This window comes from Chinchilla lanigera, unplaced genomic scaffold, assembly GCF_000276665.1.
Source record: "Chinchilla lanigera isolate Chin_1 unplaced genomic scaffold, ChiLan1.0 scaffold00056, whole genome shotgun sequence".
NCBI classification, from domain to species: Eukaryota; Metazoa; Chordata; class Mammalia; order Rodentia; family Chinchillidae; genus Chinchilla; species Chinchilla lanigera.
Window position 1 is genome coordinate 13,697,420 of NW_004955457.1, and position 22,787 is coordinate 13,720,206.

Sequence of the window (22,787 nt, forward strand, 5' to 3'; positions counted from 1 at the left end):
ACCAGGAATGGAACTCAGAACCTCACACTTGCCAGGCAGGCGCTGTGCTACTAAACTATATCCCTGGCCCCCTTGCCATGTGCTTTTATGCATCAAACCAAACAGCTGGAGGAGTTCGCCACCCTGTGCCTCTCTTGTATCTTCCTATCTTGGCACTTCACCGTTCCTTCTCCATGTCCTAAAGCCTGCAGGGCGGCTAACAGCTGAGTTATTAACATGCCCATGCTAGTTCAGTGTCAACTTAGCAAAAGAATTACTTTTTCTCTAAATTTGTGTTCTACAGAAGCTATTAGTGTGGGGGAAATCTTGATGTAATGTTCATCAGATAAATTATGTTAATAAGTCTTCATTATAGTTGCAAAATCATTAGCATAAACAATTTATGGTTTTCAACTTCCAGGTTAACACATTCACAATTTCAAATATATACATATACAATCCCACTCATATTACACATGCTATTTCAAAAGACACATTAGTACCAGGCACACAGATTTAAATATTAAGCAAGCTATTTCTATGCAGATAAAAAAATTTAAAAGCAAAGAAAAGCTTTCACTCCAACATGTTCTTCTAATGGTACCTGAATCGCTAAGTACTTCCCCATCAATAGAGTGATCACCAAAATGTTTAAAAGCTGTTCAACATACAAGTGAAGATGAGAAAGATGATCTCACAAAACAAAATACGGTGTGCATGGATGCTGAACATAGGTGGCAAGTATTAGGACAGAACTCAGAATTAGAATACGTACTTGGAATTGCTGGCTTGAGCAATACTTTTTCATTTACTCATGGTAATACCTTGTTCCAGCATTTTCACTCTCATCATAAACTCTTATACAAGCTAAGACAACTGAATCCTACTGCCAATAGGTGATATAACAAAGTAGTTCCAAGTAAGGACATCTCAATGTAAGGGTTTATCTTAGGATTTTATGTTAAAGAACCTAAAATGATTACTTTTACTATTTCTCCATAAAAACAAGATCTACTGCCATCCTCTGAGGCAACCATTTTCAAACATACACATTTTCCATACATATATATGGCAATAAATTTTAATTATATTTAATAGCTACTTAAATATAATTTAAGTAGCTCCATCCAGTTGTATACATTTAATAGCTACTCTATAGAAACTTATCTTACACACTACTTCCTTTTTAGTAACAATTTTTTTTATCCAAATGGAATATCATATGAAAATTCAAAATATAAAATAAAGAAAAGCCAACTACTTTAGCTGAAGTAGAGGGCCTGATCTCCAGCGCTAGCATGAGGCTTCATGCCTGGGCCCAGGTAGCTCAGTTAAAAAAGCAGCCTTCTCCAGACTTTGAAAATAATTTTTTTTATCCACTCTTAAACTACAGGCCACATCTTTCTAACTTAAGGAATTGCTCACCTATATGGGGAAATCAACATACATGGTAAATATTTAAACTGTAAAAATTTGCTATTGTAAAAGACATATTGCCACTAATCATCTTCATTCCTGCTCCATGCCTTGAACACACGTATCTCATCATTCTCTCCACTTTCTGAAGCAGTTCTGGAAGTCCTCGCTATGAGTGTCTTTATGTAACATGCTACAAAACTCAGTGACTGCTGCTGCCGCATTCCATTCAAGGGAAAGACAGGTCCATAAAATGTGGTCCCATCCACCTTGCTTGCCAGGTCTGGCACCATGCAACTTCTAGCTCCTCCCCAAAGTCAAAATGAGCATGAAAGTAAATGATCTATTCAGGATATTGAGACAGCCACAGCAGTGTAACTAAAGATAGTCTTAAGAGGACTCCAGAACTGCTTCACAAAGTAGCAAGAATGATAGGACAAGTGTGTTCAAAGTGCCAGGGAATATTTTGAGCGGGAACAGTGGTAACGTGTCATTTGCTGTAATAAGTTAAATTTAAACATTGCCTCCATTTTTCATCCACTGAATCTGTACCATTTGTGACTGTGATATTATTAAAGCTTTCTCTAAGGCTTTTTTCCTCTGGATTTAAAACACATTTTGTACATTAGAACCAATCAGAAAGCCGAGATTTCTTAATATATCGCTGATGAAGAAAACTTTAGGGTCTCCAAGGCATTTGAATGAAAAATATTTTGAAAGACAGAGATATAGCTCTGTGTAGAGCATTTGCTCAGTGTGCTTGAAGCCTTGGAATTGATCCCAGCACCAAAATAAATGTTGTTGGACATAATCAAACCATATATAAAAACATTATTTTATTACCAAGTAAATCTTTTAGCATATGACCAGTTTCTGGTTTCTTTCCTCTTTCCAAGTCCTGTTATTTAAAAAACATTAAAGATAACAGGAGAAAGCAGACTGATCAGAAGTTACCCCAAACAATGGCAAAAGTAAATATATTGAAACCAAAATGACAAAGGGACTTTAAATGTTGAGGTGCTGTCACGCACCGAAGCAGTGTGGTCCTGAGAATAAAGATGGTTTGCTCTTGTGCAATAATATTACAAGTGTCAAAGAAGACTGAATCAGACCTTACCCTCTTCATCAGAAACATCAAGAACCTCAGTCATCGTCTCGGGAACATTTAGCTTGTGTTTTTCTGTGATAGTCTGGAAAGAAAAAATCATTAAGGCTCAATTAACAATAGAGTCAAACAAAAGATTAAAAGGACCACAACAGTGGCCGTGTTAGAGCGGCAGCAAGCTCTCAGGCCCTGGCTAGCCCATTCTGTCCTCACACATATTTTGGAAATTTTCTCTCTCGTGAAGACTCATTTGTTCTTCCTGGAGATAAATGATCCTTGACTGAAGTGAAGTTATCCAAGAAGAGGATCATTACCTTGAGTTCCCATTTGAAAAATATATTTTTTAGTAATGGTATTGATAATGTCACATGGAGAAAGCAGATTAATGTTTTCAAGCCTTCCCTAAGATGAACTAAGTGATTTTCCCAGAAAAGCTTTAAAAAGAAGCCGTGAACATGTGCAATTTATTAAAAGCAAAGCCACTGGAAAAGAAGTTGTAGTCAATGTGCGCCACATAAGTTACATGGACAGAAAATGGAACACATCTCTACTGGGGTTAGAAGATCAACAGGAGGAAATCGATCGCCTTTATAGATTGCACTGGGCTAGCATTCTGCTGTGCTGCATATTTGCCTTCCACAGTAACACCCCAGAGTACCCCAGTCCACTGCCTTCATTCCTGATGTGCAGTGTAAGGTTAAGAAACCAGGGTTTGCAGTACCTGGTCTGGTGTCTGGTTCAAATTCTCGCTTCATTACATATCAGCTAAGAGGACTTACCAAGCCCTAGCACCGCTATGTCTCAATTTCCTTATCTATGAAAGCGGTGTAAGAAATACTTCGTCGCTGGCATGTCTGGGCACACCTGACTTCCAGAACTCTGGGAGGCTGAAGCAGGAAATTGTAAATTCAAACCCAGCATGGGCAACTTAGTGAGGTCCTATCTCAAAATAACAAAATTTCAAAAGAGGACAGGGATGTAAGCTCAGTGTAAAGGTGAAGGGGCTGATCTCCAGTATCACAGGGAGAAAATGGTGATATGTCATAAAATAGTTATGAAGATTAACAAAATAGTATACTCAAGAGTTCCCATAGTACTGGCATACGTTAGTGCTCATTAAGTATGAACTGGCATAGCTTATTGTACTGTAAACCAAAGTTAAGTTCATCTTAAATATGAAAGGCCTCTGTACTTTTTACTCACTCATTCACTCATGAAACATGGTGAGGGCCCACTTCATACCAGTCATGCTGATCTCCAGATACCACAACGAGTTTTTTAAAAAAGAAGAAGAAATCAAGCACAAGAAGACAAACACCATGTGATATCATTAATACATGGAAGCCAGAGAGTCCAACTCATAGAAGCAGAGAGGAAGTGGACACTCGGGGCTGAATGGGCCAGAGGAGTGGGGAGCTGTGCTCTGAGATTACAGACATTCACCTCAGCAGGAAGACTCAGTTCAAGACCCCCACTGTCCCACATGGTGACTTTAACAATAATAACTAGGTGCTGCATATTTGAAAGCTGTCAAAAGTAGACTTTCAGTGCATATGCACACACACAAGTGCAAGCACACAAAGGAGTATATGGGGGTGGATACATTATATTAATTAGTGTGACTTGGTCATTCTACAATGTACATGCACATCAAAACACTATGCAGATCTCTGGGCATGGTGGCACATGCCTGTAATTCCAGCACTCAGGAGGCTGAGGCAGGAGGCTCATTGTGAGTTTGAGGCCAGCCTGGGCTACCAAGTGAGCTCAAGGCCAGCCTGAACCACATAGCAAGACCCTGTCTCAAAAAGACAAAACAAAAACAAAAACAAAAAGAACACTATGCAGTACATAATGCATATGGACTATTTTTGCCAATTTCAGTTAAAGAGACACATGTTCTAAATAAGAAGAAAAACATCTAAATCTCATGAGTTAAATATGAATCACTGAAAGACTACTGAGTCTCAAGTCCATATTTCCACAGTTTCTGCATTGAAAATGTATTAAGTACATCATTCGGCAGCTATGGGAACTTAAGAGACTCATTTCTTGCCATAAGATTAAAATCTTCAACTGAAGGACCAAAGTACAATAAAGAAGTGGCTTAGACTTGCAAGCTTTGCTACATGGTGTTGGAGACTTGCTTGGAAGGCTATCATGGTTCTTCAACCAATTATTTCCTTTTCAAAGCAGTAGAGAACTTTGAGTACATTTACAAGGAAATTCAACTGATGCTCAAGTTAAACAGCATAGTTATAAATCTATGCACATGTCATATGTGTTAAGGGAATTAGATAATAATGAGATATTGCATATGCCTTTGGTAGCTTTCCATTTTCTTCAATACAAACTAAATAAAGGAGACCTCTTATAACACAGCAAAGAGGGACAGAAAGGGGGCCCATCTCTCACTCCAGGCTACACCCACTTTGGATGACTTGCTCCACCCACACAGATGCTCTCAAATACCTTAGTGCTGCTCCACATATTCTTTCTCTAACTTCCTGTCCTCACTTGCCTCATATTAGAGGCACCATCCTTGCAGAAACATCTCCTTGACCACTCTCTTCCCCTCACGAGCTCGTCTAACTGTCCATCTGCTGCCCCGCACTCCTAGATCACACACACAATGCCTCGTTCCTTACCTATCCATCTGCCTCCTGCATAGGAGCAAAGTCATTTGAGACAAAGAATCTGAAACTCAATCCGTGCTTCGCAAATACAGACTGAAAAGCTGATGACATAAAATTAAGCAAAATAATACATTTAAAATCCACAAAATGACTAAATAGATTTGCTTTGGGTAGAACCATAGTTTAAAAGGAAGAAAACGAGGGAGTAAAGGAAGTCTTATGGTATCCAGCTAAAGTTATGACAGAAGCCCAAGGTAACAAGTTTAGCTCTCCTGTGTGTTCTTGTGAGGGTTAATTTCATAGTGTTATATTCACAGAAAGCAAACTAAATGCTGGACAGTTTAAAGATCTGAAGAAGAGTAGGTGGTAGATAAACATTTATTGAATGAATGAATTTAAAAAGACCATTATAAACTGGGTGTGGTGGCCCACATCTGCAATCCCAACATTCTAGGAGGTTGAGGTGGGAGGATTGCCAGTTCAAGCCAAGCTTGGCAATTTAGTGACTTAGTGAGAACTTGTCTCAAAATAAAAAATGAAAAAGGGGTAATGGGCTAGGAATGTAGTTCATTGTAAATGCCTGGGTTCAATTCCCAGTACTGAGAAAGAAAAATATACCATTTGATTATATTTTATTATTGTAAATTTGAGTTTATATGTTTAACTCAGATAAATCACAATTTATGCTCTATATTAATGGTATTCAACTATAGCTGCACATTAAAATTATTAAAAGAATTTAATTGTTGTTGGGGTCCCATCACAGACCAGTTAAATCATGAGCACCAGGGACAGAGTCCATCTATGGACATTTTTGGTTTTTGCAACAGGATTTTGCTATGTAATGCAGGCTGACCCTAAACTCACTATGTATGCTTGGCTAGCTTCAAACTCATGGCAATCCTCCTGCCTCAGCGTCCCAAGTGCTGGCAGTACAGGTATGTACTACAGCCTGGTATGAGTTTTACTTTTAAATTCCTCAGGGGATCACTTGTACAGCTCAATTTGAGACTCATTTTCCTGTACAAGTGGTAGAAAATTACTTTAACTTAAAATATAAGATGGTGACAGTCATACTATCACACCTTGTTCAACTTTTTGGTAACTTTATGAATGAGTATCTACAGGCACATGAAATGACTCAGAAATGTGAATATGTGTCTACTGTGTTGAATTACATGAGAAAGTCCACTTTCTTGCACAAATATTCCAGAGTGTTTACCCTTCACAGTAAATATTTACCCAAGAGAATGATGCTGCATTTGAAAATCACTGTGGAGACACTTCTTAAAACCATTGCCAGGGCTGGGGATTTAGCTCAGCGGCAAAAGCGCCTGCCTGGCAAGCGCAAGGTCGTGAGTTCGGTTCCTGGTACCGGAGAAAAACCAAAAAAACAAAAAACAACAACAAAAAAAAACATTGCCTGGCAGTCTCACTGTCTATTTTCAGATACTGACGATGGGACTATATATACATATATATAGTATTGAATTTGCAGGATGGGAAATAACTAATTTGCTTTAGTTTGGTCATTGAAGGCTGTCAAAGTTATTATACGCAAGATGAAAAGTGGCAAAGAGTGGTCATCTTGGTCATGGATATTTTTCTGCCCCAACACTCAAATACCTTTGATAGGCAACCCAGTAAATACAGCAGACATTAGCACATGATATTGTGGTTGACCTTTAGAGGCCATCGGTAAATTACCGGTTTAATGGGTGGCGAATAAATCTTCCCACTCATGAATAATGTAATAAGACAAATATACATATTTTCTAAACAAGATATCCTTTGAAAACTTGATTATTGAAACATAAACATGGTTTTATGCATCTGCATTTGAACAACACGAAAACCACACAGCTATAATTAAACAGTCCCATGTATCTTCTGCTATAGAATCTGAGATGCTATGGTCTAGATTAGAAATCACTGTTGAAATTTAAATACACATTATACTATGTGCAAGTTTAACAGGATCCAATTGAATCACATAATGAGCTTTTATAATTTATTACAATACAAGGAAAATGTAAAAAATAAACCATGAGGTCATAACATAATATTTTATAAATGGTAAATAATATCTGGGATGAAAAAGTGTGCTTAATTGACCTGCACTTAACAAGTCCCCCTCTAATGCACCATTTCCTTTCTATCACATATCCACCAAGCCATGTGGCACTGCCAATGACCTTGGCCAGTGTGTCACTTCCTGACACCCACACATGGGCTCCTGTCTCAGGAGTTCCAATCTGAGCTGGTATTTGTTTGCAGACGTATTCATACCAATCATACATGTTCATGTAACTTTCGTAATTAAGTTAAATACTACGTGAATAATATTTTTCTATAAAAACTTAAGTACATACCCTACAAAGTCTGTCCAAAGAACAGTCACAAAAAATAATTGCTACCCCACATTAGCTATGGCTGAGACAAGTGTAACAGGTTGGACAAAGATATGTCAAAAGTTTAGAAAGGTTCTAAACTCAAGATAATGTCTCTTTAAGAAAGCACATAGGATGTATAAATATTATATACATTCAGATAAGATCTATATACATGTAGACTATAGTACTATATGTATGTAGTTTGTGTAATAACAATTCTTACATATGTATGTAACTCATATGTAAGAATTCCACTATGTGTATGTAGTTTGTGTAAGAATAACAATTTAGCCATCTAGTTTGGACCTATAGACTAAACTTATAGAAATGTTGGCTCAAAAAACAGCAGATGACATTAATTTATTGCACTGCCACTTTTATGATTCCTTTTGTAACAAACACACTATCAGATAAGATTTAGGATTAGGACTATTTATACTTTCTTAATTGCTTGTAATAAATCTCCCCATGTTTAAACAACAATATCAGAAATCTAATACTTTTATGTTAGTAATTTATGAAGTCATTTATACTGTGCTTACTAACGACTATACACAACATAAAACATAACTCTATGCAAATAACGAAAATAACTGATGATGGGTAATCACTAAGCAGAGGATGAGTCGTCTCTAGTAGTTTTGCAAACTACCTGAGTAGATTGTCAGAAATGTCTCCTACCATCCAATGTCCGTTCTGGCAAACACAGTGTGATTGTGTGCTTAGTAGAATGGCAAACTGTCTCATCTTCCCTGCCGCGCCTCTCAGAATAAAGTTAAAAAGCAAAGGTTAAGGAAACAAACCACTATTCTAAAATGTCTCAGAAATGCCTGCAGCAATAATGATTCCTTTACAAACTGCTGCCTTGCTCTGCTGGCTGCACAATGGCTTATTCAGACTTTGGGGTGAAGAACTCTGGAAAGAAGAAAAGCAAAGGGAACTTTCTTTGATCTTCAGAACACACAAGGCTGCTCAACGAGGACATCATACAAACCCAGGGGATGTGAAAATAGCACACCACGTGTGTGGCACTAACTCAACTGTTACACCTAATGGTAGTAACATCAACTGTAATTTTATTAATTTTACCTAATTATTATGTTATCTCATGTTATTTGCTATCAGGAGTCAGTAGCTCCAAACTGGGCTGGGGATATAGCTCAGCACCACAGCGCCACAGCACCTTGCTTGGCAAGCACAAGGTCCTGAGTTCGATTTCTGGTACCAAAGAAAAAATGGTTCCAAACTATTTCTTAGTGAATCTGTAGACTTCAGAAAATTCTATTGAATATGATGCTCCCACAAAAGCCAATAAAGGCACTATTTTAACTGGGAATTTTTGTTGAAACCAGGTAAAAATAGTTCTTTCACAGAACTCCAATGAAGTTACTTTTCAACACAACCAAATCAGCTGTACGACAATAGTTAGGAACATGTGCTTTGGAATCCAGCAACCTAAATTTCAGTCCTAGATAGCCCTCTAAGGCTGAAATATTCTTAATATTAAGTACTATTTGTTATTTTAATGTCATTAACAACACATTATGTGAGAAAGAATTTATGTAGGGAAAATTATTGAAAATTTCTTCCTAAAGAAAGAAAATATGCAAGAAGATTCTATTCCTATAACAGACAAAACCAAACATATTTCCAGTCCTTATCCTCAAACTTTATTTCAGAAAACAAACTCATAATTCTATGCGAAGCCAATTAAAGTTTTAAAAAAAGTCAAACTACATGACCATGAAATGTACCGAGATAAAGGGGAGACTTGTTCAGTTAAGGTGGACAATTACACGTTATTATCTTAGCTGAAATGCTGTATATGTTTTATATTTGTTTGATCACCTTAAAATTTAAAGGGAGTATAGAGAATAATAGTTACCAGGAAAATAAAATAAAATAAAATAAAATAAAACTCAGAGTGTAAAAAGGCGCTGTCACGTCTCCCTAGAGCTAAATGTGGTGGAGAGGTGACCCCTTTCTACATACCTGAGAGCTTGCTTAGAGACAGTAATTAGGATATTTAGAGACAAACTCAAGAAAGCTAACTGCTCCTCTTTTAAAATACAGATCTTGAAGCTTTTTGCCCCAAGTAATAGTTATAAACCTGAGCTCTCCTTGAAACTGAAAATATAAGTTTTCTAGTGTTGATGTAAAGGAAGAATTATATTCTTGCAAAGTATGAATCTCATTCTCCTCTCTGGTGATATTATACGTCATGTCTTAACCTCTGATGACACTTAAGCACATAGCATAGAGTCCAGCACATATTTTATATCCAATTAATAATAAAGGAATACATTAACTAATAAAAACATAGAAAAGCAAGTCCAAGACAGCAAAAGAGACACATGCTTGCCATCTAGTGGTACGCTCTCAAAAATATACGTGCATGATTCCCAGTGTGGCAAAAGTAATAAAGATGACCAAAAAAAAAAAAAAAAAAAAAAGATTTCTAACAACAGATATGTCCAGCCAATCTCGTCATGGGTTTCATTTATTTGTGATGCGCATATCGCTCTAAAGGTGCCCAATAAAGTGGTGTATGTGTATAGGTCCTGAAAATGAACATCTTCCTTCTGTAATAAGTCATACAGCAACACAAAGCAATGAAGATTCAGACACACAGAAAGAATTTTAGATGTCTTCACCACAAAGAAATGCTAGATGTTTGAGGGGCAAGATATGTTTACCCTCAGTTGAACATTACACAGTGGATACGGATATCAAAACATCACACAGTGCCCTAATAAATATGGACAACTTTTATGTGTCGGTTTACAAAATTAAATAAAATAGAACCTCAACATAAAAGATTCAGCTATGTATAATGATCCACAAATACGGTGATAGGTACTGGTAAGACTGTCTTTCTTCTGTATAATTTATTAAAGCTATGCTTTAAATCACTAAAAATGTTGTGCGTACTGGCTACAAGTATTAAGATACCACTTAAGCAAACAGTGCTATTCTCTCCCATCTCAATTCAGCCTGTGTCTTGCAGTTCATTAATAAATCATAGTCCACTCTATTCAAAACTGCACATTAAACCATCTATATTCCATCTACCTCAGTGGATATCAACGGGAACTTACTGTCAGCAGAGTACACAATTCTCTTCTCTCCCTGTCATCTCTCAAAAGAACCAAGTGTTCCCAAACTCTGTGTGCACCATTTCTAGCCTGGGGCCTTTACTAGAACCTTCTTCAGAACTCTTTATTTATTTATGCTTTTATTGTCCTTATAGAATCCCTGTTTTCCTGTGTTCTAATTTTTTATTTTACAAAGACAGAGTCCTTGCTTAAGGAGTTAATAAACAAACAAATGCAAATACTACAGAGTTTCCAGTTTCTGCTAGGAGCCTCCAGGCCAAATGGTGAAGAAGCATCAGGAGTCCACATCTCAGGTCTGCACCCTTCCCAAGTTTCTCTGGCAAAGGCCAGTGGGGACCACTGTTCTCTCCTGAGGACTCAGTTGTTGTATTAAGACAGTGAAAACAAACAGGAAAACTTAAACATACAGTCTGTCATGATGCAGCCAGTTTACCTAGTCAGCATGGGCAACTTTCTTTGTAAATAAAAAATAATCAGAAATAAGAAGACACATGAGGATGGACGAATTGACCTCGCTGCCAGGGGCTTGACCCAGCGTTGGCAGCCTGGGCTGAGCTGCAGGCCCCTGCAGAGGAGGCCAGGAAGGCTAAGATCTAAGGGTTTGGAGCAGTGTGGGAATGTGCTACCACTAGCCAGGGTGTCACATTCTAAAGTGAGAGGGCAGAAGAGCCAGGAAAAAGTCACCCAAAAAGGTGCTGAATCTTGTAATACTGCATTCACACATTTTATATGAAGTCATATTGACTGAAAGAAGCCCCGACCCCGTTTTCCTTGTGTAAAGCATTTAGCTCTGCCTACCTCTGTATACATATTCTGCAATGCATTTAGCGAAAGTGCCACACAAAGTGCTCTAAACACTGACAGTGACCAAGTACGTGGCTGGAAAGCCTCAGCAGCTGACTTGTCCCTTGTACTCACGGTGGTGGTGGTGGTGACCTCTTCGGTCACAACCTTCAGCGTGTCGACCACGGAGATGTAGCCCAGCCGCTTCGCGATGGCCAAGGCAGTGTTACCATTCTGAAGGGAGTGAAAGAAGAGAGTGAGAAATGAGAGGGAGGACGGCGATGTGGGCCAATGAGATCACCCGCAGCTCTGCATGAGCCAGCATTTCCTTCCAAAACAGGCACAGCTTAGGAAAATCACTAGTTTTTACCATTACATCTAAATCTGTCTTTGTAACTTCTTCAGACTATAGCCTAGGTCACCATGGTAACACAACAAGCTGGAGTCTGCTTGCTCTTTTTAATAAGAAGCACTTGATGCTTTAACCCTAAGGTTGTCAAACATCTACGAAGTCCTGAGATTAGGAAAGCATGTACTGAATTGATAGACGATGCCTCCAAAAACTCTTAGGAGCACCAGGTACACCTACTCCTACCAGAGGTCTGACCATCTGCTGCAGGTTACCCCTGGGAACACTGTGACATATTTAACTCCAGCTGTGTGGGAGCTCAGGCTGCAGCAAAATAACACAGGCCAGTGATTCAGGCCGCCTGGGATCCCGGTTTGTTTAACTGCTCCCCTTAGTTTACATTTCAATTGCTCCACTTTCCCATGAGCTTTGTCTAAGCCAGCAGCTCAGAAACGCTGCTCCCTTAAGAAAGCAGGGAGGGAGGGCGTGATTCCTGCTCACATCTGAGAGCCAGCTGCAGGCAGAGCACGTTCCAGCCGCCCAAGCCCAGGGCTCCGCTCTCCGGAGAGCAAATGGAGCAGGGCCAACTGAGCACGGCCAACTGGTGTCCCTCCCTAGGGCAACACTCTCGGGAAGTCACACTGACTTCTGGGAAGGTTTTTCTAGAAACCGGGGGACTTTCCGGAGTCCAGAAGCTTATTTAAATTGCACATACGAGCTCAGAAACCAGGCCACTTGGGCCAGAGAGGAGGAAGGTCGGAGCGTAGTGAGGGGCTTACCGCGGTGGTGGCGTTGGGCTTGGCTCCGTGCTGCAGCAGGACGTTGATGATGTGTGTGTGACCCTGCTGGGCAGCCTGGTGCAAAGGCGTGTAGCCATTCTGGGGTTGGAGGTGGCGGCGATTTGCAAGGGGAGCGGAAAACGAAGTTAGCCTTCTGTTTTCACTTCCTGGTCTTATTTACAACAAACCCATCAAGGATGCTTTGTTTATTTGGAGCCTAGCTTTCCCAGCAACCCATTTCTCAGCAGCAAACCCTCCCTCACACCTTCTGCTCTGCTAAACAAAGAGACTAGCTTATGAAACAAGGAGATAAAAAGCCTCTCCCAAATAACTATTCTTATCTGGTGAGCAATTAGCATTAAAAATGGGTGTGCACAGAGATTTAAAATGGAAAAGGACATTATCTCTGGTTTCTCCCCTAGTTAGGAAGTAAGGAAGAGTAAACTTGTTTCTAAAAGAAAGCTGCAGAGGGTCACTCAAACTCTTGTTTGCTTATCCTGCCTTTCCTAGCTGTTAACCATTAGGTTTGCTTTACAGTTTGCGAATCAGTGAAAATAAATCTAAGCTCATATTCATTTCTGAGAATGGCTTTGGGTATAGAACACACCCATGCACTTAGAGAATAAACTCATCCTCCATTCAAAAAAACTCTTTAAAAACTAGTTTTTAACATTCTGGTCTAGTTTTCACAGGGATGAAAGCCCTGGAGTCTATTATTTCTAAGGACTCTCTGGCAAAGTTAGTGAGGCCAGTCTTGCTGAGAACTGCAGTGCGTGGTTAGGTGTGACATAGGATTAACGTTAATTTAAAACTCAGGCCAAAATCCTTGGAAGTACAACAAAACAGTAGTAACAGCCAACACTGTGCCAGATGCTGGACCCTGAAGGTATTTTCTCTTCTACTCTTTATTGGCACCTTGAAGGGAGGGTGTTTGGTGCATCACAGGTGTTTCATAAAGAATGGCTGGCTAAAGGGGTAATGAGCAAATAAGTGAATAAATGGATGTTTTTCTCCCCATTTCAGAGATGAGAAAATTGAAAATAGCAACTAAGTAATTTCTCCATAGTCATTCTTAAGTTCAGGTACTGTGTAGACTATGACAACGTAGTAAGCAGTTTTGTGCCTCAAGACTACTTTTCTAATCTACTTGCCTAACTCCTGATAAAATGTTATATTTTTCAGACACAACTATGGTAAGCTTTAAGATCTGAGTGGTCCATTCATACACCAAGCTAATATGAGTACATCTACATACCATCATATAGATCTATAGACCTATATATCTCTCTTACCCAGTGTCCTTGTGGCTTCATGATCACATGTATTTCCTCATGCCGAAAGGGACCCACTATTTGTACACTGGACAAGGGCACCACTTGCTTTTTCTATGCCTCTCTGTCACTGTGTGTAAGGATTTTTCTGTCCAAGAGACCCTAAGTCTGGCGCATCCTCTGCTCCCCAAGGAAGGAGTCTAATGCCTGCTGTAGCTCCCTACAATGGAATGAGCCCAAGAAACCTGGAACCACGATAACTGATTATAGGGGCTCAGAGAAGCCTATAGTTATTACAGGGACACATGTCAGGAGGAATCCGTGGACATTTGAGTACCATAAAGTAAGTGATATTTTCCCCCAAATTCTTCCTTTCCATTGTGATAACAACCAAATTTTGCTCATATCTTTGGTATCACCCAAGTTAATTCACTCAACAAGTGTTTACTCACCACATGCTATGTGCTAAATAACTTAGCATATAAGTTAATAACATTATGTATGGTAAATTAATCCATATAAGTATAAACAGCTATTAATTACCTGTAAGTGTATAAATTGTAATAACAGCACATGAGGGAGCACCTGGAGACTGAAGCTGTGGGGAAGATCAGATCATATTCCTCTAACCTACAGGCAGGCTCACATCGGAGTGAATATCAGCGAATATCTAAAATACCCAGGGGACTGGGTATACGTACAGGTTTTAAGTTTAGGAGCTCAGTATTAAAGAATCTTAAAGACTCTGGATAAAATGTTTGAGTTTAAGGCTGTATGGACAATCAATGCAAATGGACACACAGAGCTGGCATCAGCAGACTGCAGGACGACCTCAACCTTACATTAAACTTTTTATTGCCCTTACTTCTTGTTTACCAGGAGTAAGATATTGCCAGTCATGGAGAGTCCATTGTTTGCATTGGGCAGCTCAACGTCTCTCTCAAGTCACTCTCGGGCAGGTCCTGACATAGATAATCTGGATATAAATTAACAGCCTTGCTCCTAGTAGATCACAGTCTATGGGGCCCCAGTGGACTCTGTGGCCAGAAAACTGCCCCCTAGTTCTGATGAGTGAGGCCCTTTTCCAGGGAAGTTGGAACAACTCAAACCCGTTGTGCGAACATTTGACTGAGGTGTAATCTACGCTCCCAGGCCCGTCCAGAGAGGAGCTCTGGGCCCTGCTCATCCACAATTGTTGGCACATTCCGAAGCCCCCTGTTTTCACAGTTGCAAAGCAGAAATCACTAGGAGATCAAGTTTGATGAAGGATCAACTAAATTTTCCATGAAGATTTTTTTTAGCTTTTAAAATTATATAAAAATGCCACCGAACATTGGGCTTTCCCTGCATTAAAGAGCTCTACAATCTGTGCAGTATATTTTACAAAAAAAATTTCTTTTATATGAAGTAGTTCAACCCTCCTCAAAAGTTCACTCAACAAATCTGGTTTGCCTCAAGCCATTGGGACAGTTTCACTTTAATTTTAAGCAACTAATAATTGTATATGTTTCCAAATCTTTCATACTAAGTTATGAGTCGTTCAGGAGCAAAGGTAATATGCACATTTGCATCTACTTTTTTTCTCTTTTTTTATCATGGTACTGGGTTTTGAACTGAAGAGCTTCAAAACTGAGTTCCATTCCCAGCTCTTCTATTTTTTACTTTGAGACAAGATCTAAGTGGTGGATCTGGCCAGCTTGAACTCAGACTTGTGGTTTTCCTGCCTCAGCCTCCTAGAATGCTCAGGTTACAGGTATGCACCACCACACCTGCCTCATATGTTGCATTTTCAAAGCAATCCTTCCATAACTACAGGTGCACATGAAATGTCAGGAACAAAATGTAATTCTTTTCCCAGAGATATCACTCTATATGAAAAAGTTCTGAACGGTTTATTAAATGTTGTCCTTTGGGAGCCTGTATCTATCAACTCCCCAATGTGTATGTTTCCAAATGCCACAGTAAAAGCTACACAGTTCATCAACAAAACAAATCAAAACTGCTACTTTTCTCTCCATCAAATGTCCTTTGATATAGATCTAGTTCCAGGGATGCCACTGGCACTGCATAGACAACACAGTGTTTGATTTCTGTATATTAACCACCTCAATTTAACCACCTTGAAAACCAAACACTTAATAAAAACACAGGAAACACTTCAAGTGCTGCTGAGGTCCCACTGCACGGTCCTCTGTACCTCTCCACCTCTCCAGAGAATGTCTGCATTCCAACAAAACGTCTTTCCAGGAATGCTCACCCTGGGGCTGGCTCAGCAAAAAAACGATGCTAGAAGCTGAAGTCTGAGAAGTCACCTGAGAGTGTTTAAATAAGTATCAAAGTGAAATTTGATGAAAACTCAAGAATTGCTCAGAAACAAGAGCAATTTCTTTACCTTCTTGCTAGGGTAAGATTACCACTTTGAATCTTAAATGTTACACTATATTTTATAATTTAGAAGATAAGTTTGCAGACACAAATGTGTAAACATCATATTGTCTCCCTAGTGTAAGAAGCTGAAAGAGTAAATGTGATCCAAAATGTACGATAGATGTTGTAAAATGGGAAGAAACTTCAAAAGGAAAGAGAAGCTGGTTTAAGGGGAAGGGGAAAAAAGAAGGAAGGAAAAAGCAAAAGGAAAAAAAAAAAAATATATATATATATAGGTTGAGAGGAAGGGGAAAAAGAAGTAAGGGAAAATGTATATACAAAAGATAGTTAAGATAGTTGTGCTGCTGATTTCTCTCAGTTCATTGAAGGGATAGATTTGTGCTAGTATTATTTGGACAATGAAATGCTGATATCGTGTGCTCTAAGTGATTTGAAGATAACAATAGGCAATGTGTTGACCATTGTGACCCTCCTATCATATTGTTTTGGAATTTTGTTTTTTGTTATGTTTTTTGTTTTTTTCTTTAAATAAAGTTTTTCTTAAAAAAAGATAAGTTGTTACAAATTAGCTTCTGAGTATCCTTAATTTTTTAAGTGAGGCAGATGAGCACTCTTTTTTTTTTTAAGTACCCAGTATCAAACTCAGGACCTTGTGTTTGTCAGGCAGGCACTGTGCCGCTGAGCTATATTCCCGGCTAGGAGTATCCTTATACAGAGCTAATTTTGTTTCTACTTCTAAGAAGTCTTAAAAAATGTTGACTTATGAAACTTGTATGGATTTTTAGTTAGTAACGTTCTGAATGGTGGCTTTGGAAACTTCTGAATGTGCTCACCACCTTCCTTGAGCCCACACAGCTCTCATTAGCAATTTCTAAACTGGGAAGTTAAAAAGCAACGTGCAAATATTTCTTTGAATCAAAAAACCTGGAGCAGCAAGTGAATGTTATGAATAACAATAGCAGTTCTATCATGGATTTCTCTACAATTTGAGTGCACAAAATTGCAGGGGTCATGTTCTGAGCCTGCCTTGGTGAACAGGACCCCTAAGGTGCCACTGAGAAAAACTGTTGGGATCCAGTGAGCTCTGCGGTGCCCCTGAGAGCTTGCAGCCCAGACCTTCCTCATGTTGGCCACGCTGAGCATGAACACATGATACTCCCAAAGTGACAGAGTTTGTTACAAATGAAAGGTGTGCAGGCCAGGCTGCCTGTCTGTACTTCCTCCTGGGGGGCCGGGGACTGGGACAGGGGTCAAGGATCCAGAAAGAGGTAAAGGAAATCTTCCAAAGCATCCATTGTTCTAGCAGGCATCTATTCTATCCTGCAGCAGCTTGTTAAACTGATCTCAGTTACTGTATAATAAGAACCATTCTGAAGCTAACCTACATGGCTATCAAAGGTTACTAGCATGAAAAGTCTCAAAATTACACAGTGTCTTCCAAATCACTTTAAAAGAACTTAAAAAACAATTGTAACTACGGTAGCTGGTGAGGGGTCCAGATGGCTGGACCTATTTTCTTATAGAAAGGAAAAATGAGTGCAAGTATTTTACCTTGGTTTTTGCATTAACATTTGCTCCCTGCTTCAGCAGAAAGTTGACCATTTTCACATTTCCATAGTGACAGGCCACAATTAAAGGCGTGTAACCAAGCTGTAAGCAACAAATAAATCATAAAATATTAAAGCAGAAGCATTACCACTTTAATGGTTAAGAACCAAAGGGGAGAGGAATTAGGTAGAATTTCAGTTATTAAGGGTAGGTAGAAATTCAGTTTGCTTGAATATTATTTACCAGATTATATATGTATCTTGTGGATATCAGCAGACCCCTGACCATATAAGGCTTTACATCAGCAAGGGCGATCAGAAATGCATGTGACTTCATTTGAAAAGAGATGCACATATGATATGATTTGAGACAGGGAAGGGGACAGACTCTGAAGGAGATGAAGAGGAGACACAGGAAAGGTGTAACTAATGTGGGCTTAAAGATTGGGTAGGATTTAGCGGCCTAGAAAGGGAAAGGCCATGGGAAGACCAAAGCAGGAAGCTGAGCAAGCTCAGGAGGAAACCAGCCAATCATCTGGCCCAGAAAAAGCAAGGACAGAGTAGGACAAGCCTATGAAACTAGAGTCTTCTTGGGAAGGATCTTGACACCACACTCTCCATTTGGATTTGATTCTAGCAACAACAGGGTACATGGGTTTGTGGGCCTCTGTAGGTCTTCTGGGGAGGGGATCTGACAGAAGCTGACCTGAATGACACCTACTGGGATTCATCAGAACTCTTCGCGACACTGACGGAGACTGGCTCTACCTTTGTATGTGCGTCCTGGTCAGCCCCATGCTTGGTGAGAATTTCGGCAACATTGACTTTATCTTCTTGGGCTGCGAGGTGTAAGGATGTGAGTCCACTCTAGAAAGAGAACGAAACATAAGGAGTTCGCTTGAAGAGGAAAACACACTGCCTTGTGTACTGCCTAATATCATGTCTGGAAAAACTCCTAGAAGACTCAGAGTGTGTCTCTCGACAGGAACGCTGTCTGTTATTATCTCAGACAAACTCTCTAAGTTAATGCGACTTTTCATCCAAGACTTATTCTCTAAGTCTTGGCAAATTGTATTTTCTGTTTTCTTTATTGAATTTTTTTTTTTTTTGTCTTTTTGAGACAGGGTGTCACTATGCAGTTCTAGCTGGCTTCCAACTCACTTATGTAGCCCAGGCTGACCTTGAACTCACAATGATCCTCCTGCCTTAGCCTCCCAAGTGCTGTGATTACAGGCATGCACCACCCCCCCGGCTTTATTGAGAATTTTTGATGTGAGACTTTTCAATAACTCAGCTAATAAGCTTCCAGACAACATTCACTTTAAAGCCAGCCAGCTACCTCCTGGGGCATCTATTTATTTAATTAAATAACTGATCAACCAAATACTATTGTTACTTCATAACCTCAGCAATAATCTACATCTTTATCCATAAAATTTCATGTCAATGTTAAAAATGCATAGAATTACAAGAAATTAGTTCAGAATAATTTCTTCCAGCACCCAAAGAGAGGGTACTTTTTTATCACTCCTCTAGATGCTAAATTATAAAAAGTAACCCTATCATTTACAAAGCACCATAAACTAGCTCTTTTTTTTTTTATAAAAAAAAACTTTGGTATATACACATCAGGTAATTATTCTTCCATTAGACTATGCAAATAAAATTCAGTTGTGAATAATTAAAAATGAAGGAATGAGAAAAGAAAGGAAAAAGTCATTTGCTTAGTCAGTGCTGTACTCTGGCAGTTTCACTATACACAAGGGGCTTCTATCCAGCAAAACTGAAAATTTTTAAAAAGTATCTTAAAGCCTAAATCATTTGTATGTTTAACAGGCATTCTTTGAGTACTGTCCTATGTAAGGAAATATTCTAGGCAACTTGACATGGCCATGAATATCTATTCTGGCCTTTAGGGTACTTATATTCTAGATTACAGTGTATTCATACCAACTAGGGCTCAAACTCATGAACACTGATCCTCTTCCTGTTCATCTTGCAGCTGTGAGCTGAGGTAGCTAGCCACCTGTGCTCCGAGTCACCGCCACCTTCTTACCCCTAGTTCACACTCAATCCAAATTGGTGGCCACCACTTTTCCTGTCCCTTCATTGCCCCTAACTGAGAAGGATAAGCCATGCTCTTCAAAATCACCATCTCTCCATGGTTCTACTTCTAGAAACCAACAAGTGCTTTGCCCTTTAAATAAGGTAAGTGATGCCCACAGGAAAAAAGTGGTCTTCAACTTGACAAGAGACTTTGTATTTAAACATCTGGAACCTTTTAATCCTTGGAGTTCTGGCTGTGCTTGGCTTTGCGTTTCATGAAACATCAGGGTAAGACAGAAGACATAAATATTACTGAATCCTAAAGTGAACATAGCCTGAATTTGAAGACAAAACAGAAAATTCTTCCTTATACTGATGTTTCTCATTTTGAAATAGTAAGGATAAAAATATTTCATTTTACAGAAAAAGTTGGTCTATTTAAAAATTTTATAGAAGTACTCATTAAATGAAGTGATCATTAATTATCTCAAAGAATTTTAATGACATGTCAAACGTAAGACATTATGTTTACAGAGTGGCTTTTTCATAAGATTATAAATGAACAGTCAGTATGTTTGTTATGATAAACTTGCATATTGAAATCAGATTGTATAAATCATCCTAATAAGCCAAGAGAACAGAAGATGTGAAAGGGGCTCTTTTAAAAAGTAAGTGCTTTCTTAAGATACACTAGTGAGCTCTACAACTGTTTTTACTTCATTATGTTTTATTGTTATATGGTGATGACTGGATAAGGAACATAGTATCATTTCTATATTGTAGTTCTCACTAAGAAGTAATTTAGAGAATATGAAATTATTGATTTTAGTTCTTTTCAGCAAGAGAATGCATGTCCCTTTCAAAAACAATGAGAAAATTTATTATGGTAAGGTTATTTTTATATATAAATTCTATGTGTTCTATCATCCAGATATATTTGAACATATTTACAAAAGTTTTACTCTATTCACAAATGTATCACAGCTTTGTCATCAAAATTATATAACACTCAAATCTTTTTTTTTTTTTTTTTTGGTACCAGAAATCAAACTCAGGACCTTGCACTTGCCAGGCAGACTCTTGTGCTCCTGAACTATATCCCTGGCCCTGAAATCATTTTTATAAAGATAATATAATTATTTTGTGATTCAAAATATTTTCTCCATTGTTGAGTATACAAAAACTACTCACTAAATACCAGCTGACTGACTGCTACAACTCTTAAAGGAACTAAAATACTTAGGAAAATACCATCAAGTAGACATAGTGAAGTTCTTCCAAATACACATCTATTATTTTTATCAATTAAAGATCACACTATAAGAAGCATTCCATGATCAGTTTCCTGAACTGTCCAGATTGTAACTCTACTCCAAATTTTACTGAAGTTTATTTACGGACTTCATTTGCTTATTATCAAAGTGTATTATGTGTTCAGTAGATAAAAAATGCATGTGCCCTTCTAGACTGATAGTGAATGAAATAATTTATGTGTCATGGTGAGAACATCCCCAGGAGGGTAAGTGACCATGTGAATGGTGTGATTTCAATGGTACAGGAAAATCATGCCTCGGACTTTACTGCCTGTCCAGCTGATATCCTGGATTTCACTCTAAGGCTCTGTCATGTTCATTCTTTTTTAAAATGCAAATATTTTTTGGACACTAATTTAAATAGCTCTTATCATACACTATGGTTGGGATATGTCCTCCAAATTTTCATGTGTTAGAAACTAAAACCCTAAATTCATCTGTTGATGATTTTTAAAGATGGGGTGGGGAGGTAATTAGCATCACATGAGGTCATGAAGGTAGCCCTTCTACCCTACCGGGCTGGCATTGGTTGCTTTATAACATCAATGGCAAACCTTTCAGGGCTTTCAATGATAACAAATGGCTGGCTGCAGCATGCATACCATAGGTTTGCCACGGCTGCCTTGTAAGAAGAGGAAGAGTGACCTAAGCTAACTTGCTTCCTCAGTCTGACCATGGGATGCCCTTTGCCATGTCCAAAGGAGCAAGAAGGACCTCACCAGGTGTTGAGCAGATGCTGGTGCCATGGTCTTTCACTCCCCAGCCTCCAGAAGCATGAGCCAAATAAATTTCTGCTGTTTATAAATTTGTTTATACCTGTCTCAGGTATTTTGTTACAGGAACAGAAAATAGACTAAGACACTACACTTTTTAAAAGGATCTGAGGAGCTCTGATACAAACAGAGCACTGTGTGAAGGTAAGGGATGCATAGTGACAAAGACAACAGCCCACAACTGAGGCACTCAGGACAATCCACCTGGGTCACAGCTCTGTCTGTGGAAGACACATTACGCACATTACTTGTAAAAGCTTTTAGGATCCATTTCCACTCAATACTTTAAAACTTTCAATTAACTCAACAGTCAGATGTAGAAAAAAAGTATCTGCATGCTTTCAGAAAATTCTAGGAATCTTAATTTTCACTGAACCCAAACCAGGTATTACAAAAAAACATCAAGAGATTCAAATAAAGAACTAACTTCTAAATGCAGGCTCCAAGTATTAGTCTCTCAACATCTCTACTTTCAGTGAATACAGCAGATACATGGATATATATGCAAGTAATAGATAAATAGAATGCAGATAGATGAATAGACAGATACGCACTTGTAAAAATTCTAAGTATTTTTAGATTTGAATAAATTCTAAAAATATTAGACTTGGCTATATTCTATCGAGTACCCCCCTACCACCACTCATGACTTGGTCATTCAGTTGGGCTGGAGGATAATTTGGATGGTGCATGTGGACCTGCCTACTGCTTCTTCTTTGAACAAAATCCCAGAACAAGCCATTGTCTCTCACCTTCCCTCCCATACCACCTTCTCGCAGATTTGGAATTAGGGACACCAGAAACTAGGGTGGTCTTGGCCAGCTGTTTGAACTACAGTGATGTTAACTCTTGGGAGTTGCCAGGTAGCCCTTTAGTGGTTAGCACCAAGAACC

At 38.8% G+C, this 22,787-nt stretch overlaps 1 protein-coding gene across 3 annotated transcripts in view; it reads right to left on the reverse strand.

Moving 5' to 3' along the window:
- Ank2 (ankyrin 2, neuronal) overlaps positions 1 to 22,787 on the reverse strand; it is a 313,838-nt gene that overhangs the window by 72,830 nt on the left and 218,221 nt on the right. For 2 of the 3 annotated variants that reach the window (XM_005397083.2, XM_005397085.2), the window contains exons 19-23: positions 18,531 to 18,629; positions 17,767 to 17,865; positions 12,557 to 12,655; positions 11,564 to 11,662; positions 2,513 to 2,585 (exon numbers count right to left, since the gene is read on the reverse strand). In XM_005397083.2, coding sequence (XP_005397140.1) covers positions 2,513 to 2,585; positions 11,564 to 11,662; positions 12,557 to 12,655; positions 17,767 to 17,865; positions 18,531 to 18,629 — 469 coding nt within the window. Of the gene's footprint in view, positions 1 to 583; positions 638 to 2,512; positions 2,586 to 11,563; positions 11,663 to 12,556; positions 12,656 to 17,766; positions 17,866 to 18,530; positions 18,630 to 22,787 lie in introns of all 3 variants that reach the window. The other variant, XM_013520726.1, reaches the window with a different exon arrangement.